The sequence below is a fragment of the Triturus cristatus genome, chromosome 10 (assembly GCF_964204655.1).
Source record: "Triturus cristatus chromosome 10, aTriCri1.1, whole genome shotgun sequence".
Classification (NCBI taxonomy): domain Eukaryota; kingdom Metazoa; phylum Chordata; class Amphibia; order Caudata; family Salamandridae; genus Triturus; species Triturus cristatus.
In genome coordinates this window covers 1,227,901,557-1,227,922,207 of record NC_140593.1, presented here as the reverse complement: position 1 = coordinate 1,227,922,207, position 20,651 = coordinate 1,227,901,557, and the positions used below count along the sequence as shown (strand labels likewise).

Below are 20,651 nucleotides of genomic sequence, written 5' to 3'. Positions count from 1 at the left end.
AAGCAGGGTGTTACGGTCTGTGGGTTTTACGAACAATTCTACATTGAGGACTCCTTCTTTTTCATGGATCCTGATGTCTAGGAAGTCTACTGCTGATTGACTTTTATTTGAGGTAAACTTAAGATTTGGATCCCCACAATTGATCCATTCAAGGAAGGTGTCTAAATCCCTTTCTGGACCGTCCCAAATGAAGAAAATGTCGTCTATGAATCTAGACCAGCACTTTACATTCTCAAAAAAGGGACACATTTCGTTGTAGATATGTTGGGTCTCAAATCTCCCAACATACAGGCATGCCAGGCTGGGAGCACATGTGGCTCCCATACTGGTGCCCTTGATCTGGCAGTAGTGATCTTGCTTGAATAAGAAGATGTTGTTTTTTAGAATTATATCAATGCATTCTATGATGAAGGTGTTTTGTGCAGTAAGATCCCCTGCCTCATTTCCCAAAATGTCCTCCATCATTCTCACAGTATCCTCTTGTGGGATATTGGTATATAATGCTTCAATATCTAAGCATACCAGCCATTGGGTGTCTTTATTGAATGCTAAACCCTCAATTTTAGAAATCATATGGGTGGTATCTTTTATATATGAGGGTAGTTGTGTGACCAAAGGCTGGATGAAGTGGTCCACATATTTGCTGAGAGGCTCAGTCAAAGATTCAATTCCTGACACTATAGGGCGCATTGGGGGGTCTTCCAGGTTTTTGTGAACTTTGGGCAGCCCATATAGTGCTGGGACCTTAGGGTTCTCATTAATTAGGAATCGATATTCCTCTTCGCATATTATATTGTCTTCTTTAGCGAAGGTTACAACATCTCTAACTTTTTTCTTAAGACTGTCCCATTCTCTCACACTACTGGATTTATAGTGTGTCTCATTATTCAGTAGTTTAAGCATTCTGTTTTCATAGTCTTCAGTGGTTAACACCACTATGCTCCCTCCCTTGTCTCCTGGTTTTATGGTGATATCATCACAGGATGACAAGGACTTTAGTGCCTCCCTTTCCTGTTTTGATAAATTGTTTTCAGTCCATACTTGTGTATCTAATAGCTTCTCTAAACCAGTGGTCACTGCTTTCTCAAAGGTATCCACCTCTTGTCCTACCATTGCTGTATTGGGTGTCCAGATGGATGGTGGTTTAAGGCCCGATTTATTAGTGGTCTCTCTACTCTCTTTCCCTTCAAAAAACTTTTTTATTCTGAGTTTTCTGAATAGGTCCCTCACATCCCTTTCTATGTTAAATCTACAGCCTATTGTGCTGGGGACAAAACCTAATCCCTTCTCTAAAACACTAATCTCATGTGTTGCGAGTATTTTGTTAGAAAGGTTTATTATTGGGGCTTTAAAGGTTTCTTCCTCTATTTCTAGTCTTTGTATTGGGGGTGTCAGGTGTTCTAATTCTATTCCCAATCTTTGTGGCTGCGGGTCCGCATGTAGGGTCTCCTCATGGTTCCCGCTACTTGTTGGTTGCCCTGACGACCCCTCCCCCGGGCTTTGAATCCTCTCTGTTGGCGCCTTTGTTGCTGCCCTAAAAAAACTGGTTGGTATTACCTGTTGTTTACCTGACCTCCTTCTCTTGTGTCAGTTCTGTTTCGTTGTTCCTGATTTCTTTCCCCTTCTGATTCAGAACTGTTGTATGACGTATCGGAGAATGTCACATTCTTCCTGTGGTACCTATTCCTATTGTAGGTAAATTGTTTACCATTGTACTCTGTAGGTGCTGGTTGCTCATAATAGTCTTTCTGAATATATGGATACACAGATTCATCTTTTTAATTAGCTATGTCTTTACGTAGCTTGTTTGTTTTTTTGTTTATCATATATTCTTGATAGCCGCTGATGTCTTCCTTTATTTCATCTAATTTTTTCTTCGCGACATCTAGTGCTGTGCTTTCGTTTAGTTGTTTCTCAAGGGTCTCGATCTCCTCCCTTTCTATTATAATAATGGCTTGTGCGGTTTCTATTATGAGCAACATCCAATCGCGACTACATCTGTTCGCGATTAGTGTCCAGCTTTCCTTGAACTTCTCATTATTCACGAATAAACCCGGTTTGTTTCTAATCTGAAGTCCTACAGGTATAATGCCCTTCCTGCAATACTGAATAATAAACTCAGAATGTAATTCCGTGCGTATCATTTTTTTCTTTAGGTTCCAAAGTTTATTCCACCTCTCATCATCGTTTTTTGTTAATGTCATGGAATGAATAGTTTTTGATGAATCTCCTATCAGTTGTTTAAATTGGTCTTCTGAGAAGCCAAACGTGCGTAAAGTGTCCATTTTATAGGGTAGCGCCCACTCTCCAGCTGCAAGGGCTGTAGAACAATCTCAAAAAAGAGAGTTTCCCAGGGACCAGAAAGGACTGGGTGTCAGATATTTATCAAAAAAGATTCTTTTCTGTGTATTACTCTTTTAGTTGGTGACCATGAGGCCTACACATTTAGATCAATAACCTTTGATTTTTGACTGTGACACTGGACAAATATTATTACTCCAGACTAGAATATACTTTTTGTTACTCTCAAAATTTATTTTTCATTGGAAAACACTTATATTCAATAAAATCATATTTTGGTTGTGAGGCCTCATCAAAGACGTGATCATGTCTTCACCTGCTTCTTAAGGCTGTTGAACATGTACTAACTGGTCTTGGGGTGCTTTTCCTCTGAACCCCCCCTTTTTCTCTTTCTTGCAGATTGTGATCGTGCAGTTTGGAGGGAAGCCCTTCAGCTGCGCTCCTCTGAATGCAGAGCAGTGGCTCTGGTGCCTGTTTGTGGGAGTGGGGGAGCTTGTCTGGGGCCAGGTAAGCATCTCACTTTTCGAATGTTCTTAGACAATCACATGGGCCCCCCTAAGATTGTGGCGGCGAGTGGGGGTTGTCAGTGTGTGTGCTCCAGCGAAGGAGTTGGCGTCTCTCAAACAGAAGCAGTCGGCTCATTTGGAGTGGGTTCACTGCCCTAGAGCAATGCTGAGACACTTTGAAATGCCCAGGATAAAGATTTCTGAAGAAACAATAACTTTGTCCGATCACATGAAATGTAATCTCAGGGGCATGGGATTGTGGGCGCAGGCCTTAGAAGACAAGCCTTTGCACACACAAAGGTGTCTAAACAGCCCGTTCTCTGATGGCCACAGGCCTGCTTAACTAATATGTATTTGCGTGGTTTGTCCAGGAGTAGTTTGAGTATGAGTCCATTTGTTCTTTTATGATCCTATTCACAAAGGTAAATCTGCACATCAATATCTACTCACACTTCTATTTACTGTGACACCCAGGTGTAACGCTACACTCTTTTGCTATTCAACATTTCAGAGTGTATATTTACATCTAGGTGTAGACTTACATTTGCATCCCCTTATATCAGGAGGCGGAGCCCCCTACCATATGATTTCCACGTGTAAAGTTACTACGAGTACCTTAGCACATGTGGTTGGAGATCTCTGCCGGATGGCAGGGATTTCCCTGCAGGAAAGTATAGGGGAAATTACTAAAATGTATTATTCTTTAGAAAGGATTACAAATATTGTATTGTAATATTTGAATGGAAATTCATTTGAAATATTGTTGCAGTACCAGTAGTGGGCCACATGTGGTGCTTGACGTATTATGGAGTGAAGTCAGAAATAAATGACTAAAGTAGGAACTGATAGGCAAACACCTTTTCCTTTGTGCATAATTCCAAATTTCACCCAATCCACAAAGTGCCAAGGCACACTAAGAGTAAAGTACAACTTTTATGCTTTCTCTCCTATGCCTATGAGCCCAACCCCTACATGTACTGACTGAGTGGTAGTCTGCAAACATAGCATTATTGGACATGTGCCTTTGCACATTGTTTGCTCCAGACCCGCTCACAACGTGTTCTTCATACCACCATTTGCCACAGGTCAGCCACCCAGCATGATTGGACAATTCTTGAACACTGTAGCCATTCCTTACATTTCCCAAGCTGGCTTGTGCACTGTGACTAAAGCACCAGCAGTCATAATAACTTTATCTGCCTTGTTCTGGAAATAATGTTTCAGGGTTTTCCATTTAATGTATTTGTAAAAGTTTTTCTAATTCCAAAATACATTTCCTAGGACTTTGACTATCCAAGGTCATCCCAAGAAAATATTTGTGTTGAATTACCCATAGCACAGAATGGAATGCATGCTCAATCCGCTGGCACGCCACGGGTTGTGACAGATTAATGATTCTCTCCTCTAATCTGTTAGCCTGCGGGTGGTATAAAAGTGTTCAATACAGCATCACTTGAAAAACTCCAACAGAGCTTGTAGTGTGAAATGAAAACCCCTTTAAAATGCCTCGAACAAGGAAACTGTTCTCTGATGTAACTTTCAGGAAGAACATAGTCATCACACCTGTGGTAGATCCTTCTGAAAATCAGTATTATATCCATTTCGATGTGCAATCATTCAGCACAATCTTATATCTGATGTTTAACTCAAAACGTTCTGAAAATTTGACTATTTATTTGTAAAGCTTCACAATACCACTCAACATGCATTTAAAGCCAGGCCTAGTAGCATTACCAATGCTTGTTTTGTTCTGCCACTGAAACTGGGCCCAGAGGCATATAGTGAGGGAAACATGATATGAGTGTAGAAACTAGTTTACGCCTGTAATCTGCCGGAGTAGATGAAAGCGGTAGCGTGGCCATGAGAGGTACATTCAAACCCTGCGGTAGACTGGAAAGTTGCTACTTTCCAGGAAACGAGGCCCGTGGAAGCCATCTATACCTAAAAGCAGCACAGAGGGTGCTGCACGCCACACTGATCCAGGCACATACATGACAATGTTTGGACACCAAAGAGGGAGGTTGCTAGACAGAACAGAAGGAGAATTCCTCAAACAACTCCTGCACTCCATGTACTCTAGAGCCAGACAGGCTTGCTCTCTGCATCTGGAAATTGACAAAGAGAGCTGGTGTCAAAACATTTTCCATTGCTTGTTTCAGTCCCCAGACCTCTCCTTGGATGTTGGCAACCTCCCACTCTGTCTCTGCCCAATGGTACTTCAAATGGACAAGTGCCTCTGGGGTCAAGTGGTGGTAAAGGAGAACAAAACACCTTATCATAGTAGCACTCGCACTTGTTTTCTGCGTGATAGGAACTAAGAGGCAAGACACGTTTTGCATCCTCATTGAGTTTCTCCTTCTGTTTTCCATTTCTCTTGGTTTCTCATGAACAGTTGATTGCCACGATCCCCACCAGCCACCTGAAGTGTCTGAAAGAGGCTGGCCACGGTCCCGGAAAGGACGAGATGACCGATGAGGAAATGGCAGAGGATGAAGAAGAGATTGACCATGCTGAGCGGGAGCTTCGACGTGGTCAGATCCTCTGGTTCCGTGGGCTCAACCGGATCCAGACACAGGTATGGAGTGTGGGCTGATCCAACAACCAAACCCAAAACACTTTTGGACACCACTCAAAGGATGGTTTACATCCCTTTAAGTCACAGTGTCTAGTTTTGAACACTCTAAATGTGCTAAAAGACTTTGAATCTTCTCGACAGTGGCTCCAGAATGCAGCCGGTATAAATCTGAATCATATGGAATCATTCGCTGCCTCAAATAACTTTGTTTTTCCTCCTAGGTCAAGTTGTAAGACCAGGAAAGTTGGGGACTAACATAAGTATCCCATTCTTTCCTGATTCACGCATCCATTATCTTCATGAAACAAGCTCCAAGTTTTAGATTTAATTTTTGCTCTCAACCTAATTTAGCTACTCTGACAAGTGAAATAAAATCGCTTGAACAGCACCAGAAGAATTCATTCTCAGTTGTGGATTGGATGTTTTGGTATGTTCATTTTCTGTTTATGATTCACAGGAGAAAACATCTTATCAGGCAAGTTCACGTGAAGAGGTTTTTCACATGATTGACAGCGTGGCGTGCCTCTCGACAAGGTAGCACCACCTGAAATCTGCTAACTGCCACTTTAATGTATTTTTCCTCTTAGTCTTTCTTAAACCCCGAGACAATTAAAAGGGCCTCAGTTTAAAGGAAATATATCGCTATCCCAAGAACGAATGACCAATACACGATTCCAGAATACCCCTTGCTTGATTGGGTTTGGAGTCCAGAATGTTCCTGAGTTGGGTGTTGGATTCCAGAAAGCCCTTTTGCTTAAGATCATCTTGTTTGCTTTCCAGAAAGTTTCCTTGTTTAATAATAATGGGTTAGATTCGTGATTTCAGAATATCTATCGGGGTGGACGGAACTCACAAGAGTTACATAAAAACTCAACGAGATTCCGCGGAGTTCTGCCCACGGGCAGAAAATCTGCTTGTCGTACTGCTCGCTCTGCAATTGTAGCACCGGTAGCGCGAGCAGCGTGAACAGCACTATGCGGTGCGCAAGAGCGCGTGGCTATTCAAGTTGATTTTGCCGCCGCAAGAGAAGAAAATCTACTAGACGTGCAGCAACTCTACTCGAGAAGTAGCCCGCTGGCTGCTTCCACCTGTGTTAGAAAAGGCGTTCGGGGAAGCCAGATCTCATTCTTGGGCACATATCTGGAGCCTCACGGGGAAGAAATCCACCACATGGCAATTGGCGGAATTTGGCCAGGATTCCGTGTTACAAGAGTAACACGGAGTCACCAAATTCCGTCGGTGGAATGAAACATTCCGCCCAACTCTAAATATCTCTTTGTTTGGGGATGTTTGATCGTGGCTTGAGATCTACTGTATTATCATTCTATAAATGACCAGTCTGCAGGGGCTGTCCTGGGAAAAGAAGCAATTGTATTTCCTTATGTCTGATCACGCATGTCCACGAATCATGACATTACGGATTTGACAATGCTTCTTTCTACAATGTCTTGTTGTTGTTCTGGTTACAGAATGTGCCTTTGCTGCTTGGCGTTTTACTTGGAATGTAGATTCCAGAAACCCTCTCGGGGTCCAATTGGTTAGGAATTTATCGTCCTTGGTTTGTTAGTGCACGGACTCGTTTAGATTTCTCAACGCCCCTCCATTTGTTGAATGGTTAATTTTAGGTTATGGACTTCATAATGTTCCTTTCATTGTTTATATTTTTGTTTATTCTGGGTGCTTGAATGCCGTTTTTCTTCAATATCTGATGATGTTTGAATGTTTGAATGCCTCTTCGTTTGATGAGGTCTTATTGGGTTTTCAATTTCAAATTGTCCCTTGGTGTGATGATGAGTGGTTGGTTTTAGGTTCCAAAATGAGTCCTTGTTTAATGATGTTGGTTGCATTTTGTAATCCAGAGTAATTCTTAACTGATGATCGTTTGGTACCGCTTTGAATTAATAAATGTTCCTTTGTTTGATGAAATCTGGTTGAACTGTTAGACCTGTTGTGACTGCATTCACTGTTGTGTTATGCTACAGATTTTTCGGAGGCATTGCACCTCATTCAAGTGCCACAATTAGTGGCTGATAACGATGGCGGTTGGACGAGCGTCTGACCACCACTGTTGTGGGAATGGGACCAGCCGTCACGGAGTCGGCGGTTCCGCCTGCCAAATTACGATCCGACCGCCAACGGAGGCCATCGGAAACATGCCTCTTAGCATTGAGTCTTGTGCTGAGGCCCAGAAAAGGGCCGCAGCACAAGCCCCAATGCCGAAAGGCATGTTTGTAAACATCCCTGCACCCTGTAACAGGCACTCCAAAGTCCAAAGTCACTTTCCACCTGCCTTTTCATGGCGGGTGAACCACCATGAAAGGTCTGGAGGAAAGAGAGATTGTAATCCCTACGTCAGTGCCTGAGCAGGCGCCGCCCCTATTGTAGGGATTACTGACCCTTCAATGGTCCAAAAAGCACGGTGGATGGTCCCTCAGCCAGATGCCTCCACCAGCCGCATCGTAATGTGGCAGGCAGACCGCACGGGCCGATGTCGGTGGGTCCGCCACCGACGAGCCGTCGGTGTCAGACTCACTGACATCGTAATCAGGCCCTATGTGGGGAAGCTCAACCTCTAAGGAATACATTAAGGTTCTGCTCCCTTCAGCATGCAACCAGGCAGTTGTTACAACTCAATCCCCAATACCTCTCAGGGCACAGACATCATCCTGGATCTGGAACAACCCACTGCATATCAGCGAAGGCATATCCAGGACAGCCGGTATACAACAAGTTGACGCAGAGATGGCTCAGATCAGTGTACATATTACTTCCATATCAAGCAGCAAGAGATAGTAGAATGTTTTGTCATTCATAGGTGATACTTGCAAGATTTCATCGCCACCATAATCTTCCTGGCAGGTTACATCCAAAACACTGGCTGCATTGATAACAGCCACTGGAATAATACAGGTGTAGGAGATGGACACCCACCGGCTTCACTGCCAGTTTGGAGCGATTTAAGTCCAGCTTTCTTTGACACATCCAGGCCTGGATTTCAACTAGGCATTCTGTCATGATGGATTCTGACCTTCCCTCCTCTTGCTCCATCAGCAGAGTGTCTTCAGCGTACATCGGGAAACCTACCTTCTGCAATAACCTATCCTGGAGCTGCAGGTAGATCAGGGCCGGACTGGCCGTTGCGGGCACCGGGCGTTTCCCTGGTGGGCCAAGAGGGTGGGGGCCGGTTTTGGGCCCCTTGGAGGCCGTTTTTGTTACTGGGGGTCGGCAATATCTGCCCCCTGTATGCGGGCACCGGGCGTTTCCCTGGTGGGCCAAGAGGGTGGGGGCCGGTTTTGGGCCCCTTGGAGGCCGTTTTTGTTACTGGGGGTCGGCAATATCTGCCCCCTGTAACAAAATCGGCCCTTTTAAACGGCTCGGCTGCACCTCTCCTCCCTCCGGGGGGGGCAGCCAAACAGTTTGCCAGGGCCGGTTTCGTTTCCCAGTCCGGCCCTGATGTAAATGTTAATTAGTGGTGGTGAGAGTCATGTCCCCATGAGACTTGGATGAGACCCACATACCCCGTCTGGACCACCTCTTACCTCCGAAGTCAGTAAGTCGTGCATCCATTTCTTCACCTGCACTTTGATGTTGAGAACCTCCCTTTGCTGGGCCTGTGGCAAGAAATCACCAACTCTATGAAAAGGTAGACGACAAGGCCAATAAAATAAGGAGGTCACTTACCTGCCATCCCGTTCCCCCACTTGCCAATGTTTAACATCTCTAAGAGCAGACTCGGCATCAGGCTCCGACTGAAATCTAGATTGATAGCAATCTCCTTTAATATGATAATGTTGGCTACCTGTAATCCTTGCAAGCAAAAGTCTGAGCAAAGTAAGACTGGCCAACCCAGATGTTCTACACATTGGTAAGACTAGATTGGGGTAGATTGCAGCTAAGATATATGACTGCCTCAGTGATCAGCATCATCCTCACTGTAATCAGTAATGCCCACATAACTGTGATCAGTATTTATCTCACCTCGCAGTGATTGACAGGGACTTCCTTACAGTGGGCAATAACGACCTCCTTATAGTGGGCAATAAAGACCTCCTTATAGTGGGCAATAATGACCTCCTTATAGTGGGCATTAAAGACCTCCTTATAATGGACAATAATGACCTTATAATGGGCAATAATGACCTCCTTATAGTGAGCAATAATGACCTCCTTATAATGGGCAATAATGACCTCCTTATAGTGAGCAATAATGACCTCCTTACAGTTGGCAATAATGACCTCCTAATAATGGGCAATAATGACCTCCTTACAGTGGGCAATAAAGACCTCCTTACAGTTGGCAATAATGACCTCCTTATAATGGGCAATAATGACCTCCTTACAGTGGGCAATAAAGACCTCCCCTATAATGGGCAATAAAGACCTCCTTATAATGGGCAATAATGACCTCCTTACAGTGGGCAATAAAGACCTCCTAATAATGGGTAATAATGACCTCCTTACAGTGGGCAATAAAGACCTCCTTATAATTGGCAATAATGACCTCCTTACAGTGGGCAATAAAGACCTCCTTATAATGGGCAATAAAGACCTCCTTATAATGGGCAATAATGACCTCCTTGGGCAATAAAGACCTCCTCACAGTGAGCAATAATGACCTCCTCAGAGTGAGCAATAATGACCTCCTCAGAGTGGGCAATACTGACCTCCTTACAGTTGGCAATAATGACTTCCTTATAATGGGCAATAATGACCTCCTTACCTTGGGCAATAATGACCTCCTTACAGTTGGCAATAATGACCTCTATATAGTGGGCAATAATGACCACCTTACCATGAGCAATAATGACTTCCTTATAATGGGCAATAATGACCTCCATACAGTGGGCAATAATGACCTCCTTATAGTTGGCAATAAGGACCTTTTCACGGTGTGCCATAATGATGTTGTCACGGTGTGCCATCATACCTTCCAAGAAAATGAAATTAAATAAAATGAAACTTAAATTTATAGAGCACTCTACAACCCTAGGGTGTCAAGGCACTATAACTCTGGGAAATTGATCACAGCCTTAGCAGACAACTTAGAGATAGGAAAGGAACAGAGGTCTAACTGTTGAAAAGGCATGTTTTAAGAGCTTTCCGGAAAGAAAACAGTTCAGTATTTTTCTTAAGATTTGAGGGCATCGAATTCCAAAGCTTGGAAGTACAGGTGATGACGCTCTTGCCCCGTTAGATCTATTAAACTTGGGTACTGCTACATTTCGATGCGATTGAGCAATACGGCCTTCTTGCTCTCAGCAATAACCACCACACGGTGAACACAGAGGAACATAATGTTCACTGTCACAGGGAGATTCTTTGGCACCTAAAAAATGACGAATGAAACCAATAACCCATTGCAGCAATGCAGACAACATTAATGGCGCTTTTAAAGTTTCACCTCATTTAATAACAGAATATAGGCTGTGCCTCTTGCAGATATGTAGTACAAGAGAGCTCAGCAACATTGTGTGGGAATCTGTACCAGACTTTCTTTTAGTTACCCTGGCATTTATTGTAAACCTTAGCAGCCCATCAGAAGTGCAGCCATCAGCGCAAATGCTCCAAACATCCGTATTTTGGTTTTTTCATATGCATGGCCCGTATTACCGCTCTCTCAGATGATTTGAAAATTGTGCTTTTCTTGCTCTTTCATCCTTTTTATTTAATGGTCTTCCCTGATGTCACTCCTCTGAAATGGTATGTCATAAACAAGCATAAGGACTGCGTATGCATCTCTGAAGAGGTTGTTGACTGGTCTGTTTTGTGTCTGTAATTGGAATCTCTCCAAACTGCAACTGGTTGGCCACCAAAAAAGCTCTATTCATTTCAAGAATCAAGTCTGTGCTGCCGCTGTTGAATATTGCATGTTACTACACATGCTATTACATCGCGTTCCATAACAACGCGGGTGTTACAACGACCGCGTTTTTAGAACGCATTACCTTTACATCGCAAGTCATTAGATAGACTTACTGTAGGGGGTGCGCTGGACTTAGGAATAGTATAATTTACTATTCCGACAGCGTGTGCAACAGTAGGGAAGGTGTTGGAATAGTAAATTATACTATTCCTTAGTATAGAGTGCCACCTACAGCAAGTCGATCTAATGACTTGTGATGTAAAGGTATCGCGTACTAACAACGCGGTCATTGTAACGACCGCGTTGTAAAAGCACCGCGATGTAATGGCAGCGTTGTAAACATTTATCAATGTGTGTCAAGCCACCTTCCTAACCTGCAGACCACACAATGGCTAAGACAGTGTCCTTTGAGCCTAAAATACCTATTGTTCTCCTTGGAGAGGATGTGACTGCTCTCAGGATGATACAACTGCTGACACCCAACAACCCGTTACAGAAGCCGAAAGCCGTGCTTAACCCCAAGACACCTGTCTGTGCCAAGCCTGTGACAGAAGAGCAACCTACAGCAATAATACCTATTTAGGAAATCTAACTAAAACTGGCAATTTACCCTTAAACATGCCCCAGGATATTTCATTTAGGGAGGCACTGCTAAGATTTGATGCATGTGTGTTAAATCTAAAATATCTAATTCAGCCCGGTAAGTGGCTGTGTATCAGAACTGCAGGAGACCCCCCTTCAAGCTACAGAGAGGATGTCTCTTCTTTACAAATCTAAAATGTTTTATAGTATCACAAAAAGTAGACCCTGGCCCTTTTTAGGTCTCGGGACCGGAAGTCCGGAGATTTAATGTCTTTGAGAAGAGGGGCTTGCACCCGCCCCTCTTCTCCCCTGTTCTCCATTGGCTGGCCTAGTAAATGCTGGCCAGCCATTGGAGAAGAGGTCCCGTCACTCCAATCATGCCCCGTCCTTTTCGGATCGGGGGGCGTGTTTTTTAAAGAAAGTCTCATTCTCTCCTCCAGCCAATGGCTGGAGGAGAGAAAAGACAAACATGCCCCCGAATCCGAAAAGGACGCTGTTTCTCCGAGGCATTTTTGCTCTGCCTCGGAGAAAGGCGGCGGTGTTCCTGGCGTCCTCTCCCCCTGCTGTATACAAAAAAACAATAATAGTAATGAAAGTAAACATATTTAGTTTGCATCGTGAAAACAGCAGCTCGACAGCTAAGTGCGCGTGGAATGTCCGCCTTTTACAAGACAAAGCAGCTCTGGGCTTCAGCAAGATCTAGTTGGCAGGCGGACAGTGCCAAGACACGATGACGTTATTAAATTAGTATTCCAAGCTTGTGACATAAATGATATTCGCTGGGTAGAAAAAATACACAGAAACAACATACAGACAGCACGTGACGGCACACGTAGGGTCCGCATTTCCTCTCTAGGATGTAAACGGGCGTCCACGTTAGGATCAGGCAAGCACAGCGGTAAAACAAAGCTGCGGCACGAAATGGAAAGGAAGGGGGAAGGAAATGTGTGGCAGCTGATGCGACGTATTGAGTCACATGCGCAGCATCAGACCTTGGATTTTAGGCGTCCAGTGCCTCGATTACAGGGAGGGTGACTTCATTGAGCTACCAATGAGCTTCGTCGCTTTTCTCCGACCCTTCTTGTCTCCTGTTTCGCTGTGGATGATTAAAAAACAGAACCGTGGAGACAGAGCGGGAGAGGGATGGCTCTCCGGCTCAGAGATAAGGGGGAAGACAAAATGATCCAAGCCACACAAGCCCTGCCTCGTTCTATCTCTCCCCCCGTCTTTCCTATTTAACCCTCTCCTTTTCTCGACCCACCTCTTTCTGTGTGTTCTCTTTCTCGCCGCATCTATAGGCCGCTCTCGCCCTGTTTCCAAGCTTTTAGCTAGCTTTCTTTCCCTTCTATATATCTCTTCCGCTCATCTGGTTCCTTTTCTTTCTCATTCCTTATCTCATTCACTCTCCCTCTGCCTTCCAGTCACATTTACTTCCCCATCCCTCTGTCTCAATGTCTTTCCCACCACTGTGGTTGACAATTTATCTCTCTCGCCTCTGTGCCTGTTTTTTCTCTCTGCATACCCAGTCGCTCGTTTCCTAAACCTACCTACCTACCTACCTACCTATTAGCTATTTCGTGCTCTCTCTGCCTTGGCCTTTCTCTCCTCTCTCCTCTCTCTCTCCGAACCTTCGCTTCCCATGCGGCCCATTTGCTTCGTTCATTCTTTTTATCCTTCCTTTTCACATAACCTCAGCTCCCCCCCCCCCCCCCCTCACTCTGGAAGGTTGCCCAAAAATCAGGAAGTGGCCATATCGATTATGCACTGAATACTGTCTTGGGAAAACAGAACTCGTCGTCTCCTCCACGTATACTTCAAGGCAATCTTTATATAGACATACATACAGGTTTCTGTGTATTCAGGTGCATTGACATATAGCTATATAATGTATATGTAAATGCGTGCATATATACTGTATTTACAAAGGCTTCCTACACACATTCAAGAAAACACTGACGCGCCTGCAGCACGCGCATAATATGTGCCGATCTATCAATATTTAGCGTCTATAAACATTCACAAGTCGGTGGATCATTAGGCATCACTGCAAATCTCTCACAAAGGAACCTTTTATATATTTACAAATCTTTAAAAATTAAGCTTTGCATATTATTGTTGCTAACAAGCCCTCTAGGTGAAGTTTTCATCCTTCCTTGAAGGATTTCCCTGTTGTAAAGTAAAATGTAGTGGAAGTGCGAAATTAGCATACTTTGTTTTTGCATAATTTCAGGCAAAATATTCTGTGTGATTACTGACACACAAACCCTGCGTAGCATAAAACGCGACATCGCATCCGTTTTAGACGTGACAAGGATATTTTGCGCGCAAAAATAAATACAAAATAAATACAACTGCTCCAAACAGCAGGCGCGTGCATTCTGATTGTCCACGTTGTTCCTGTGCAATCTCGCTAAATATGCGATGTGGCATATAGAGTAATTTCGAGGATGTTACATAACAAGCGTAACACAGAATTACGCAGCAAACAGGAAATGTCACTTGGGCCTCGTAAAATGATAGTGTATGCCTATACTATATACCGCCTGCTGCACTACTAAAGTCCAGTTCTGGGTGGAAAGATGGAAAATATTCTGTTTTTAATTAATATCTCATTCCAGGTAAGTTATTTACTCAGAAGAGCTGATTCGTGTGAAAACTGGTTACCAACTCATGTGGACGCTGACTGGGTATTCTTAGCCATGCATTTTGTTGTTCTTATTGCACATGCTTAGTCGTTTCTTTTTTCCATCAGTTCCCCCGTAGGCCACCTACAGTCTGCCTGATCCCCTAGCTGCCAACATGCCTCCCTACCCGTCTCCCTGCCTCTGTGTACATATCCATCTACCTGACTGCCCACTTGCAGACCTCCCTGCCTGTCTCCCCATAGAATCCTGCAGGCATCACTATCTGCCTACGTATACACCTACCTCTACCTACCTAGTGCCCTGCCTGCCAGCCTCCCCTTTCTATCTACCCACCTGTCTGCCTGCCCGCACTAGCTGTTTATGTCTTCACCTACCTACCTTCCCATCAGTATGTGCCTCCCTACCAGCCACCCTGCCTACCCATCTACCCACCTACCGGCCTGACTGCCTTTCTGACCAAGTCTCATCTACCTTCCTGTCGTCATCTCTAGCTACCAGCCTGCATATCTGCCCACTTACCTTCAGAGCAGTGTACAATGCATATATGTATACTTATTGTATACAATCTGACGCCTACAGACACAGACACGTAGCTTTACGTCAGCGTGTGTGAGCACGCACACACACACAGCAGCAATATAATCATGTCCACGCGCGCGGACATGCAGGGTATGGACGCACGCATACCTGCACTTACAAATGCATATATTTATGTGTGCGTTCATTTATTTTATTCCACACTCTGGAGCTAAGACCTGAGCCTGCATCTCAGAGCTGGTGTCAGGCTTCCCAAGTGTGGGATTTACTTCTCTGCTGATGTTGGGGGACGGAGGGGAGGGTGTAGAGGAGGGGTTGGGGGAGAGGGATGCGGGAGGGAGGCAGGGAGGGCTGTGTGCGTGTGTGAGCCAGGATTCCGCTCGGCTTTCCCCTCTCTGCAAACTCACCGGATCCGTCAGCTGGAGGAACAAGCATTTACAATGCAATGGTCTCGGCATTGGTAAAATTAGAGCTATTGGCATTGCTCATGACATTATTTTTGTTTATGTTTTTGAGTTTAAAACATTTAAAGAAACGGCATTGTCATGAGCAATGCCAATAGCTCTAACTTTAACAATGCCGAGACCGTTGCATTGTAAATGCTTGTTTATAATTGAAGGCACTGCTAAGATTTGGCTACTCTATGTGAATGCATGATGAACTTGCTTCTCCTGAAGAATTTGCACCTGGGTTCAGAATCCCACCTTGAATCTATGTTAATTTGTTTTAGCTTGTTTTGTGGTTTTGTGTCTGCTGCTGAGGGCCTATAAACTGTTGAAAACAGGTGTGTGTAGAAACTGCGGCAGAGCCTGTGTATAAGTGTCACACCAACTATGTAACTCACCATCACACGCAGCGGTGAGTCAGTGTTTTTAGCAATATCTAACAAACCATTTCTTGCAGTTTACAAAGTGGAAATGAAGAGGCGGTCTGCGTGGATTGAGCATTGTGGAATGCAACATGGGTGAAATGTGCCAGGGCGCCCTCTGGCTGTCGAAAAGAAACATTACAGGTCACTGAGCGGGACAGAGTCTATGCTCTAGACCACTACTAACAAAGTGTCGGACATGCACAATTACTCCAGAAAGACACCCTTCTATGTGTTACATTTCAGCAAACCCCACTTTTCCCTCGATTATTACCCCCCTTCTCCTCAACACCCACCCCCCCCCTCCAAAAAACCACTTATCTCGTTTTCTCTCCCACAGATGGAGGTAGTGAGTACCTTTAAGAGAAGCGGCTCATTTCAGGGGGCCATGCGTCGACGTTCCTCAGTCCTCAGCCAACTCCATGATGCACCTAATATTTGCACCCCCACTCACGTAATGCTCTCCGCCACGGCCAATGCCACCAGTGCTGCTGGGAGTGAGTGTCATCTATCCTTACTGCTCGTCACCATCTTTAAAAAAAAGAAAAAACTTTTCTTTTTTCCAGTCTTGACTTCTTGACACACCTGTGGTGTTTTATTTAGTTATCGTTTCTTTCATCTCCCTTCAGTTTGGTCTTTTGTTTGGTCTGGTCGGCTCTCAGCCGCAGTGCTGTACACTGTTCCCAAGCCTTCTACTCTTGGCCTTCTCTGTCTGTGGTCTTGCCTGTGGGTGTTGTGCTTGTATTGGTTTCCAGTAGCTCCAATTTGAAGGGCCAGCCTGCCTTGTACTTAAAATTTGCATTTTCCCTCTTTGGTTTGTGTTTTCTTACCTGTTGTATTTTGATAATGTAGTTTACTGTTTGGTTTTCAGCATCTGGAAGGTACTGTATAGTTTTGTTTTTCATATGGAGAACAGTCTGTTACTTGCAGACATGCATGGAAAAAGAGCTAGGCTGCTGAGCATGGAGTTACGGGTGAGTATAGAGTGAGGTCACAGATCTGACGTCAGGACAAGCGATGCCACACTCTGACGTCAAGGCCATATGCTGATGTCACACTCTGTTGTCAAATCCCTGATGTGACATCATAGTTTGACAGCAGGTTCTGCAGTGATGTTACAGAGTCACATTATTTTCCTGTAGTAATGTAACAGTCTGAGATTAGAGCCATGCATTGATGTCACTGTCAGCGCTCTTCAAGGCCACTGCTTCTAGGGACTCACATATTTTGTGGAAGTTGGCTTAATCCCTTCAACCCACCCCCATAAAGTTAGCCCTGTTTCCATGTAATTCAACAAAATATTTTAATATTAAAAACAGGAGGATGCACTTAACAGGAAGCACAACAGCTTTAAAAGTGTACATTATAAACACGAGTAGCAGGGCAAGTCCTTTATTGGTTTTGTTGTTGTGACATTGGAGGGGTGTTTCTGTGCAGCATTCCACCACGAACGGCCTTGGCATTGTAGCAGCATCTCACCTAAACAACGTTTCCGCCCGCAGTCACCCAGCCAATCTCTGATTAAAGCATGGGACTCTCTATCTTGCTGAAATTCACGAGGACGGACACTGCAAGTTGGAAAGAATTAGCCCTCAAATACATTTAGATCCAAAACCTATTATTACTATGTTGGGTGGGACACATCTTTGGAGGGGGGGGGGGGGTAAAGTTTAGGGTGGATTTGTCAGAAAGTGGCATTATCACTCCAGGCACACTCAGCCCCATGAGATCATGCACAGGTTATATTCCCACCTTTGGGGGCGGGGAAACGTCATATCGTTTGAGCATCATTAACAAGAGTTGATGCTAAATTTAAAAAACAAGTTCATTTGAGCTCCACGTAGGTTCACCCTATTTTTACTGTTGTGACAAAAGTGTGTGAGAAAGTGACCCACCCTGCACATAAAAGGAGGTAAAGGGAGTCCTGGAGGCAGGATAAAGTCTGGAGGTGCATGGTAGATCCCATGTTCTGTTAAGCTACACTTACTGTTCAGAGAAGACATTACTGCTAACTCAAACTGCTGTTACTCCACATTAGCTAGTCCTGCTAGTAACAAGAAATTGAGCTGTTCTGCTGCTTTGGGAGACCCCCTATTCCTTGGGTGAAGTCAGTGAGGTGTCTCGAACACAGTCTTGATCTGTAGGAAAGATGAAACTACTATAGAGTATTATGAAGGGGTTAGTAACACATATGCCAGAGAAAGTAGATGGAAGTTTCTAAGGATAAGCAGTCAATGAAGACATGAATGGCTGTATAGGTGCAGAGAGAGACATAGATGTAATTAAAGGTTTTGTCGTTTGCATGGTTCATGTGTCTGGGAGCAATGAATTATGGCTGAGTTCAGTAATCTCTCCCCATCCTTCACTTTTTAGAGATAGAGCACAAGAATATTTATAATTTATTTGAGTATTTGGAGTTAACATTAAGGTTGAATCGATTTGATATATGTGGCTGCTAGGATAGTGATTACATGTCTGGAGTATCTCATTTGTTCCAACCCACAGGACCTATTATTTCCAATCTTTCTTCTCCTGAGTTGTTCACTCAGACATACGTTTTAACGATGAGCGTGCGATAGCGTAGCCTAGCCTCTGTTCTTTGGGTAGAGTGCATGTTTGTAAAACAGCCGAGTGTGCCATGAACAAGCAGCTAAGCCCACTCTGATCTGAGCTACTATCTGCCTTGCTGTGGTTCGATCACTCTCGTCCCTCTTTGCTCCACTCCTAAATTTTAACCGGAAACCACTTTCTTTTTTCTTGCAAAAGAAGGTAAGATGCATTATCTAAGACAGAAATTCTAATACACTAAGTGCCTGGAAGAGAATACCTTAGTAAACAAAGTACTGCAAAAACAAAAAAAGAAAATAAAAAGTGTTCTTATTAACAGTTAAGATGTCTAAAGTGACCTGGTTCCAGCTTGTCTGCAGGGTTTATGGGAAACTCTGGTGTACAGCAAATTCTTCTACTTATTACTGATGCTACTTAGGCCCGATTACTGCAATATGTATGGTAAATCACTGAGCCAGCTGGTGAACGTTCGAGTATGGCCTAACTGTCTGCTGAACTACAAATGCTGCTTTGGTTTTTCTTGCTTTTGAATTCCCCTTTCTCCTCTTCTTCTTTTTCCAGCAATATTGCAATCTTTCGTTATACTTGCAGTGGACGGCACTGAAAAACTGACTCCATTTTGAAACTCATTAACAACATTTTTGTTTCTTTTCTCATCACAGAAATTTCACTTTCTTTCAGGAGCTTGTTTCAGACTATGAGTGAGCCTACCATTCCTTGACGTCAAACCCTCATTTCAGGCTGGCATACAAATGATTGCAAAATCATACCAATTTGAGGATTTATTCCCCACATGTTTGACTTTATATTAAACAGAAACCAAACAAACCTGTAGAAGTATTCTCATGGGTTTGGGTTGCTGAATTTCACATGTCTCATTTGAGCCATCAAAAACTAAACCTTCACAAAATTAACAAATTGTTGACCATATTTTAAATGCATCTCGAAGCACAGCTATGTTGTGTAGTTCTCAATTTGTAACCCAATCTCTGGTCATGAAGAATTCAGCTCCGTAGCATACCGATAACTGGTTTCAAATCAGTGATTTTTCTAATACACCAAAAAGCCTGAATTATCTTAAAATTCAGTGAATAAATAGCAGGAGAGTAGGCTGGCCCAAATTAATGTAACATTGGATATCATTCCATGTTTGATTACCTAATGTAATTCAATAAATAAATGGATTACAATACCTCGCTGTCTATAAATTTAATTTGGTTGCAGCCATGTATATTTAGATTTCGACAGTCTAGTCTTGTTAAATAAGTGATTCATATGTACAGGCCATTTATCTTTTAATACATTAAATTGTATAATTAAAAATAGATGAAAGTTTTGAAAGCATTATTCAGAGAAGGATTACCGTGGTGGATTATTGTAACTACCACATTTCTTGTTGTTCACATGCATTTTGAATTACAAGTTAATGTTTATTTGCATGTAGTGAAGTTTCCTTATGTGTGTCACATACCTTTCATTACTCTTGCCCCAAACAAAGTACTATGTATACGTGTTAGTGTCATGCTTCCTTCAATTGAGTTGAACATCTATGGTAATATACATTTGATCTAATATGTTTAGTGGTGGGGAATGGCAAATCATTCCTTTCCTATTACATGAACACACACAACTAAATACAAAGTTCATAGATTAAATGAGTTGTGTTTTCAGAAATAAACTATTGTTGGATCCATCTGAATGTCCCATGATTTTTACACTCTAATAGGTAGCATTTTGATTAAACAAAAGTAGTATGTGTCAATGTAATTTTCAATACAGTGATAATCAATTGAAATATATGCCTGTCTTCATGATATTTGTGGTTAGCATTTAATTACGGATAATTTATTTCTGAAATCAACTAAATAATTTCCTAATTAAAATAAAAAACAAAACGTAGAAAAGTACCAAGAAAGATTTATTAGTAGATGCCTTGACATGTCGTGATTTAATATATTCTAATGGTACGTCAAAATAGAGCACTTTATCTCAAAGCCAAAACGCACTAGGATTCAGTGTTTAGTCTGCCAAGTCACTTGACTAATTTGATTTGCTAATCGAATTTTTGAACATAGATGCGACTGCAGTCTAACTGCAGGATTCATTCTTTCAGCAGAGTGTGAATTCTTTTTCAATAAAATGCTAACTTGCATTGCATTATTTATTTGTTGTCAGTAATTCAGATCAATTTAGATGAATACAGTAT

General features: G+C 43.2%; 1 protein-coding gene across 7 annotated transcripts in view; it reads left to right on the top strand.

Moving 5' to 3' along the window:
- The window catches only part of ATP2B3 (ATPase plasma membrane Ca2+ transporting 3), a 988,364-nt gene that overhangs the window by 956,113 nt on the left and 11,600 nt on the right, over positions 1-20,651 (top strand). For 4 of the 7 annotated variants that reach the window (XM_085629813.1, XM_085629812.1, XM_085629811.1 and 1 more), the window contains 2 exons: positions 2,701-2,808; positions 5,200-5,382. In XM_085629813.1, coding sequence (XP_085485939.1) covers positions 2,701-2,808; positions 5,200-5,382 — 291 coding nt within the window. Of the gene's footprint in view, positions 1-2,700; positions 2,809-5,199; positions 5,383-16,217; positions 16,375-20,651 lie in introns of all 7 variants that reach the window. The other 3 variants (XM_085629814.1, XM_085629816.1, XM_085629815.1) reach the window with 1 other exon arrangement.